At 42.8% G+C, this 9,045-nt stretch overlaps 1 protein-coding gene across 2 annotated transcripts in view; it reads left to right on the forward strand.

Annotated features, from left to right (window-relative positions):
• Positions 1-8,091, forward strand: part of zmp:0000000936 (interleukin-1 receptor type 1) — a 17,345-nt gene extending 9,254 nt beyond the window's left edge. For both annotated transcript variants that reach the window (XM_030787653.1, XM_030787654.1), the window contains exons 4-11: positions 1,345-1,525; positions 2,754-2,919; positions 3,633-3,695; positions 4,059-4,203; positions 4,388-4,533; positions 4,931-5,074; positions 6,581-6,748; positions 7,147-8,091. In XM_030787653.1, coding sequence (XP_030643513.1) covers positions 1,345-1,525; positions 2,754-2,919; positions 3,633-3,695; positions 4,059-4,203; positions 4,388-4,533; positions 4,931-5,074; positions 6,581-6,748; positions 7,147-7,592 — 1,459 coding nt within the window. In that variant the 3' untranslated portion in view covers positions 7,593-8,091. The remainder of the gene's footprint in view (positions 1-1,344; positions 1,526-2,753; positions 2,920-3,632; positions 3,696-4,058; positions 4,204-4,387; positions 4,534-4,930; positions 5,075-6,580; positions 6,749-7,146) is intronic.
• Positions 8,092-9,045: the final 954 nt, after the last annotated feature.

Here is a 9,045-nt window from a genome sequence, read left to right on the forward strand (position 1 = left end):
ATGGTTAGGGTTAGGGTTAAGGCTAGGGTTGGGTTAGGGTTGTTGTAATCAAGTTTTGTAGTAGGTCTCTATGTACTTACCAGGAAATTATTCAGTACCTCCTATCCTAACAACTGTATTCTATTGCCATCTTATTTCCTAGTTAATACCTGGTAATTAGCGGACTGTAAAATAAAAAGTTACCAATACATTAAAAACGTATCAGTAGTTATCATCAGTTTGACCACATCAGTCCACTTTGACTCTGTCTCTAACCAGTCTTACAGATCCTATTTAAAAAGCCTTTGACCCGCTTCATTTCCCTTTTCCCACCAAACAACACTGACATAAAGCCGCTCAGAGGATAAAGATTACTGATTTCATTTCTCTCCCCCCCCCAAACCACTATCCACTTAACCACTTTTATTTCTTACCCACGCTGCAGACTTAATTTTTAAACGTTTGCAAACATTTACACTGTCAAGTGTTGACAAAAAATGAGGTGTCAGCAAAAGAATTTTGTTTAACAAATAAGAGTTTTAGTAATGTCACCGCAGAGCTGGACTTCCCAGCCAGTCTTCACTCTAACTCAAACACATTTTACTGTTTTAGCTCTCTCCACTCACCCTTCAGCTTTTGCGCAGCATTAGATATGTAATCTTTTTATGTTTGCACGCAAAATTAACAGTAAGAAAATGTAGCAGAGAGATGAAGTCTGATCTCTGTGTCTTCCTCTGTGTGGGGTCTTAATGTGTTGTGTTTGAACAGGACTTCTGAACACCGTTACAAACAGACTTCTCTCTGTGTGGGGTCTTAATGTGTTGTGTTTGAACAGGACACCTGAACGCTGTTACAAACAGACTTCTCTCTGTGTGGGGTCTTAATGTGTTGTGTTTGAACAGGACTTCCGAACACCGTTACAAACAGACTTCTGTCAGTGGGGTCTTAACATGTTGTGTTTGAACAGGACACCTGAACGCTGATACAAACAGACTTCTCTCTGTGTGGGGTCTTAACGTTTTGTGTTTGAACAGGACTTCTGAACACCGTTACAAACAGACTTCTGTCAGTGGGGTCTTGATGCGTTGTGTTTGAACAGGACTTCTGAACACCGTTACAAACAGACTTCTCTCTGTGTGGGGTCTTAACGTTTTGTGTTTGAACAGGACTTCTGAACACCGTTACAAACAGACTTCTGTCAGTGGGGTCTTGATGCGTTGTGTTTGAACAGGACTTCTGAACACCGTTACAAACAGACTTCTCTCTGTGTGGGGTCTTAATGTGTTGTGTTTGAACAGGACTTCTGAACACCGTTACAAACAGACTTTTCTCTGTGTGGGGTCTTAATGCGTTGTGTTTGAACAGGACACCTGAACGCTGTTACAAACAGACGTCTGTCTTGCACGTGGAGCTGACAAGAGAAGGAGAGTGCGGTCGAACACAGACGACGGATCAGACGCTGCAAGCTCTAGTCAACGAAATGCTGGTCTGTCCCCTGTGGAGCTACACAAAGCACGTGGACAGCTTCTCTATACGTTGGTACAAGGTAAAGGCCCTCGTCTGTATTCATGAGTCAGTGTGTCAGTATGTGCTTTACACAGGGCCATACAGGGTTCTACAGGGTTATACAGGGCCATAAGTTTAAGTTTAAGTTTCCGTGATTGCACTGTGAACAGTGAGCAGTGAATTTGTCCTCTGCATTTAACCCATCCAACACACCAGTAGTGAACACACACACCAGATGCAGGAGCAGTGGTTATACAGGGTTATACAGGATTATACAGGATTATACAGAGTTATACAGGATTATACAGGGTTATACAGGGTCATACAGGGTTATACAGGGTTATACAGGGTCATACAGGGTTATACAGGGTTATACAGGATTATACAAGGTTTTACAGGGTTATACAGGATTATACAGAGTTATACAGGGTCATACAGGGTTATACAGGGATATACAGGGTCATATAGGATTATACGGGATTATACAGGGTCATACAGGGTTATACAGGATTATACAGGGTTATACAGGGTCATACAGGGTTATACAGGGTTATGCAGGTATATACAGGGTTATACAGGGTTATACAGAGTTATACAGGATTATACAGGGTCATACAGGGTTATACAGGGTTATACAGGATTATACAGGGTTATACAGGATTATTCAGAGTTATACAGGATTATACAGAGTTATACAGGATTACAGGGTTATACAGGATTAAACAGTGCTTTCAGAAAGTATTCATACCCTTTCGCTTTTCCCACACTTTTCTGTGTAACGGATTTAATTCAAAATGGATTGAATTGACTTTTCTCTTACCATCAATCAACACACAGTACTGATCGATCGATCAATAGATAGATAGATAGATAGAATTTTGCTTTACTTTGAGTTTTGCATCCTGGTGGAGAGATTTTTTATTGTAACTGGAACTATCAAAGTCTACATCTCACTAACATAATGTTGCCTAGAACAAAAGAAATATTTAAACATAATTGGGCTGAAATAGTGTTTATCTTGGTCATTTTTTCTCTGGATGGATGGGGTTTTACAGTTGTGATGTCAAGGACATGAATGAAATATCTATCCCATAATATGTCCCATAACTCTCTCCCTCTCCTTCTCTCCCTCTCCTTCTCTCCCTCTCCTTCTCTCCCTCTCTCTCTCTCTCTCTCTCTCTCTCTCCCTCTCCCTCTCTCCCTCTCCCTCTCCCTCTCCCTCTCCCTTTCCCTTTCCCTCCCTCTCTCTCTCTCCCTCCCTCTCTCAGGGCTGTGAGCTCCTCGAGGAGAACGACAAGTACGCGTTCGTGAGGGGGGCTCTGCTCCTGCGTGATGTCTCTCCAGAAGATGCTGGATTCTATACCTGCAGAATGACCTTTCAACTTGGGGAAATCACCAGCGAGATGGCAGAAACCATTGAGTGTAAGATCAACGGTAAGAAGAACATATATTTGCTTTTACATTTAAATAATCGATAACAGAGCCGCAAATTCAGTTGTAAGCGTGCGCTGTTATCTCAAACAGACAAAGCAAAGAAGTCCCCTTAGCCAAGCAGAAGTGGCCCGACAATTAACGGAAACAGAAAACGTTTGATGACCGGTCAGCAGAAAAAACGTTTGGGTTGCAGTTGTTGCTTTCATGTATGTCCGTATGAAAACGATTGAAATGATGCTACAAAACACTTCAGTTTGAGAAATTGCTATTATGGAGTGTATTCAGATCTTGTCTACCCGTCTCTCTCTCTCTCCCAAACCCGAAGTGGGTGGATAACTGAAGGCAGCAACTGACAACCAAATGTTTTCACTTCAGTGTTGTGTGAAGTAACACTGTGCAGTTATAACTTTTAGAATGGGATTTGGTGCTATTCACATACACACAGATACACATACACACAGATACACACACACACACACACACACACACACACACAGACAGACACAGACACAGACACACACACACACACACACACACACACACACAGACACAGACACGCACACACACACACACAGACATGCACACGCATGCATGCATACACACACACACATATTAATATATTTATTTAATCATGTAAGTGAGGAGCATTGCATGATGTCAGATTCAGAGTGCATTTCCACACAAGCGTCTCTGCTTGTTTGTCTCGGATCCAGAGAAGTATGTACTGAGGCCGCAGGTGATTGAACCAAGCAACGAGGACATCAAAGCAAACCTGGGTGAGCTGCCACTTCATGTTAACATGGGTGTGTGTGTATGTGTGTGTGTGTGTGTGTGTGTGTGTGCACGTGTGTGGCTGTGTGGTGCTCCCTTCAGTAAGCTGGGTGGTGTTAATGTGTTAATGTGTGTGTGTGTGTGTGTGTGTGTGTGTGTGTGTTTGCAGGTCATCCCTTCAGTAAGCTGTGTGGTGTTAATGTGTGTGTGGTGTGTGTGTGGTGTGTGTGTGTGTTTGCAGGTCCTCCCTTCAGTAAGCTGTGTGGTGTTAATGTGGGTGTAGTGTGTGTGTGTGTGTATTTGCAGGTGTCCCCTTCAGAAAGCTGTGTTATGTTAATATGTGTGTGTGTGTGTGTGTGTGTTTGCAGGTGCCCCCTTCGGTAAGCTGTGTCGTGTGTTTGTTCCTGGTCAGGATATTAGCTCAGCTGATGTGATGTGGCAGGAGAACTATGAGGGTGAGGAGATGTTTGTATCATTTGACACCTCCGATCGTCTCCACCAGAAACCAGTCAAGTAAGTAGATCTGCTTGTGTTCGGACATGAATACAGGAATGTGTCTACGTATCAGCGTCTAACCTTAACCCTAACTCTCACTCTATGACTGTACATATTTGCAGATATTTGAGAGAGTTCACTATATACCGATGGATTGATACAGTCATTCAAACCTTTATGTCTTAATTTTTTCTCTCGACAGTCAAAACAGAACCAAGGATGGCATTTGGTTGGAGCGCCTCTTGTGGTTCTCAGAAGTACTGCAGTACGACTTCAATCGGAACTTCACTTGTGTGGTGTCCAGCCACTTAGGCTGCCCCACCGGCCAATTCGTACTCCTGCCTGCAGGTTAGAGAACAAAGCCTGATCTCAGTTCCCACTACATAAACCACCATCAGAGCAACAGTAAAAAATGTTTCTTTGCCCTCTCTGACAACACCTCAGTTGACTTCTGCTTATCAACAAGACCTTAATGGAGTGTGCTAGTACAAAGTAACATCAAGAATGTGGTGTCCACAAACTCATTGGGTCAGTAACTTTACACTGTCCCCATAAAGAACAGCCTGGTGTGCTTATGTGTGTGTGTGTGTTTGTGCGTGTGTGTGTGTGTGTGTGTGTGTGTGTGTATGTGTGTATGTGTGCATGTGTATGTGTGCATGTGTATGTGTGTGTGTGTGTGTGTGTGTGTGTGTGTGTGTGTGTATGTGCACTTACTGTTTTACTGCCTTTACTTTTAAATAAACAGAACCAAATTTGCTCCTGCCCATTGGACTTCTTCTGGGTTTGATGGCATGTCTGTTCACACTGGGAGTGACCCTGTACAGCATGTTCAAGGTTGAGTTGACTCTTGGATTCAGGAGTGTCTTTCCATTCTTCTATGCTAGCACAGGTAGATCCTTCAAGGCTTCATGAAGCACGTAAACACACACTTTACACATGCTGACATAATCCTGCTCACACAGACATGCCAGTGCCCATACAAAATCACACACACACATGCGCACGCGCACGCGCACACACATCACACATCACACATCACACATACGTAACTTTGCACAAGTGAGGCACTTCCTGCCTTCCTGAGAATGAGCTTTCAAACATTTTGTTTTTTCCTATTTGGCTCAAATGTCACTCAACCACAACAGGTGCAACACATTTAATGTGCTAGCCAACCTCTAAACTTTCTCTCATACAGACCCAAGGCAGAGGAGAAAGAGAAAGAGAGAGAGAGAGAGAGAGAGAGAGAGAGAGAGAGAGAGAGTGAGAGAGTTAGAGAGAGAGAAAGAGAAAGTCAGATTGAAATGTTGAAATGCCATGATAGAAAGATGGATCAAAGCAAGCATATCTTGATCTTCTTAAAGTCAGCTGTTTGTTGTAGGTATGGTCAAAGTACAAAGTCATATGTGATGTTCTGCCAGTTTGTTTCTCGCTGCAGTTAGATAGTTTGGTTTGATTATTACAGCGTTAAGGATTGCTTACACACTAAATTTAAAAATAACACACAGGTAGTGAAACCTGACACTCCAGGAGCAAAACCTCAGCCCAGATCTGCACAACTATAAGCACATTCTCAGCCTCACACTTTTTGCAAAACACTACACACAGTAAACACACTTCTCCACATTAGACACAGAAATCTAATATGATGTCACTTCTTTGCCATTTCAAGGCACTGCCTTTCAAAATACCACACTTATGAACCAGTTGATTAAACACGGCCGTCAGGTGTACAGACGCTTAGGTGCTTACAGTTTTTTTACCATTGCTTAAGCGCAATTTTGAAAACAGGGCTCATTTTGTCAAAACACTGCACACAATTCACACAACCACACACACCAGTAGCAGAACACCTCAGATCTTTTGAAAAATGAAACATTTCATTCAAAACTATACAGTAATTTATAAAAACCCAGCTTTGTCACCGTATGGCCCACACATATGGTTCATACGATCCAATTCTGTTTGAACCAGTTACACACTGCAATGCTCAATCTAAAACACTTTTAACATTTCTACTTTTCTAATGATATATTCTGCGTTTGATTTTTTTCAGAGATATTGTTAGAGTAAAGCACATAAATATATTGACCATACACAACACACAAGACCAGTGCTGCACACTGATGACAATATGTATTGCTCTCCACACTGAAAAACAGGTTGCCCTGTTTTCAAAATTGCGCTTAAGCAATGGTAAAAAACTGTAAGCACCTAAGCGTCTGTACACCTGATGGCCGTGTTTAATCAACTGGTTCATAAGTGTGGTATTTTGAAAGGCAGTGCCCTGTTTTCAAAACTGTGCTTAAGGAATGGTAAAAAAATGGTAAAAAAAAAAAAAAAATCAGGAAAATAATCAGAAATAATCACTCTCTCTCTGCCTCTCTCTCTCATCCAGACAGTGACGGGAAGCTGTATGACGCGTATGTGGCTTATCCACGGGTCTTTGGGGGTGATTCTAGTGGAAAGGCAGAATTGTTTGCTCTGAAAACACTACCTGAAGTCCTGGAAGGTCACTATGGGTACAAGCTCTTCATTCTCGGCAGAGACAGTCTCCCTGGAGAAGGTAAAACCACCTTCCACCAGGCCTCTCCGACACAGAGTGCTGATTAAGCCTTAGTTTGAGAGAGAGAGAGATAGGAGTCACAGATAAAGACATTTAAATGACCAAGAACTAAAGAAAGAAATCTCCTCTTGATTCAGTTATTGTCATCGTTTGCTCTGTGCATAAAGCTTTTAGTTGGAATTCTTTTATCGCTCTCTTTCGCTCTCTCTCTGTTCCCCTCTCTGTCTTTACTGTTCTGTTTTTCTTTTTTCATGCGGTTGACCTAGAAAAGATCAACTGACATTGTGGTTGCTTGTTCTGTGTTACCCATCAGATCTGTGAATCAGCAGAACTAGCGGAAAGTTCAGGTCTTTTTCTCTTTTTTCCATCCTCTCTCTTGGTCTCTTTCTTCTCTCCAGCGGTGGTGGATGCTGTAGAGGACAGTATGGCGCGCTGTCGTAGGCTCCTGCTTCTCTACACTTCGTCCTCTCTGTGTAGTCCAGAGGCAGTGGAGTGGATGGAGCAGAGAGCGGGTCTCCACCGGGTCCTCCTGGAGGGCTCTCTCAAAGCGGTCCTCCTGGAACTGGAGGAGGTGTCGAACCCCGAATGCCTCCCTCTCTCCGTGCGTCTCCTCAGAGAGAAACAGGGGGCCGTGCAAGCCTGGAGGAAGAGAAGATGGACGTGGTGCACAAAGAGTGAAGGGACAGAGGGACTCAGAGTAGAGGAGATGACCACAAAGACGGAGGAGCCCCTGGCTTCCATCTCGCCGTCTGCGCGATTCTGGAGAGAGTTACGTTACCACATGCCTGTCCGGGGCAAGGCGAAACCAAGCTCGCATAGAAGTATATCACTGTTGAACTTTTAAAGGACAGTAAAACTCCCACAGAACTCCCACAGAAGGGTGAAAAAAAACAAACTTCTTTGAACTTTTGAGGTGTAGCTGAGCCTCTAAAGGATGTTTTTTTTTTTTTTTTTTTGAGAATTATCGCTGCCGGGCAGCTGAAAACAAAGAGAGAAAGAGTCATCTTTCCCAGAATCTGCAGATTTTTGGACACTCTGTAGAGAGTGACAAAGTTAGCACGTTTTGCAATTTTCTGCAATATCTCCTGAATGATCTACAGTAGAAACTGTGCTGTAGATTATGTGGTACTCGTTCAGAGCTGCACAGTGTAGCTCGAGGAAATATGAGATCCTGGATGGAAATAATCTTGGGAGACTTGAATCTGTTATGTTTTGTGGCTAGAAAATTTGGGAATAAACGTTAGCCAACATTAGCATGGCTCCACGGAGCTCTTAATGGAACCATGCTAACATCATGTAGCAACTGTGCCAAGAATGGTATGAATTAAATAACATTAAGTTCATTTGATCACTTCTTGTTGAAGCATGTATTCCACATTCACGGAGACACGAGCCGTGTTCTTGCATAAAAAATACAACCACACCAATCCAATGCACAAGAGATTTAAAAAACAAAAGAAAACAGTATTTGAAGGTTCATTCTCAATGTTAAGTATAGGAAGGTTCTGGAGGGAAGATCAACTGTCATAAATTCAAAAGGGGAGTTGTGCTAAGGAAAGCTTTGACTCAGCATCCAAGACACAGCTCTCGGAAGGATGGGTTGATCCAGTTTTCGGTTTATATGTGGCATTGTACAGTCTGATAAGTACTCTTCACACCGTGTTAACAGGCTGACCATGTCATGGTCTTTGAGTAATCCCTAATTCATGCGACCCGAAGACAGAAATTCAGAAATCATCCAAAATCCAACTTCTCCTTTGAATCCTATAGAGATAGAAACAACCATAGAGAGCCTAGAAGGTCTACACAGGCTGGAGAAGTCACTCCAGACATCTCTCTGGTTGAGATTTAACATCACAGAAGCTATGTATGGAGAAGGGATTAGGAATGAGGGAAAGGGGAAGGACAGAAAAAAGACGACCAGTCTAGAAACTCTTGAAACACTCACATATGCACAAGTTCTCATTTCTAAAAGCGGCCACGTCACGGCCCTCGAAAGAAATTTTGAAATGAAATTCGACACTAAAGATGAGATGTCCCGAGTCTTTTGGGCCAGAGGATTTAATATTCCACCAATCAGACGTGAGACATTCTGACTGAACGGTTACATGATGCAGTGGAGAGGTATTGCGTTCTAGGTATTATGCAAAATAGAGAAACTTCACCGGATGTCACTGCCTAGTGGATGGTGGGCCATGACACATGGACTTGATTAAACCCATTTTTTTTGGGACACGCTTTGAATCGATGCTCATTTATTTTGCCCTGAGTTCTCAGTTTAATGCACGGGTATCACT

Source organism: Chanos chanos, chromosome 10, assembly GCF_902362185.1.
Source record: "Chanos chanos chromosome 10, fChaCha1.1, whole genome shotgun sequence".
Lineage (NCBI taxonomy): Eukaryota > Metazoa > Chordata > Actinopteri > Gonorynchiformes > Chanidae > Chanos > Chanos chanos.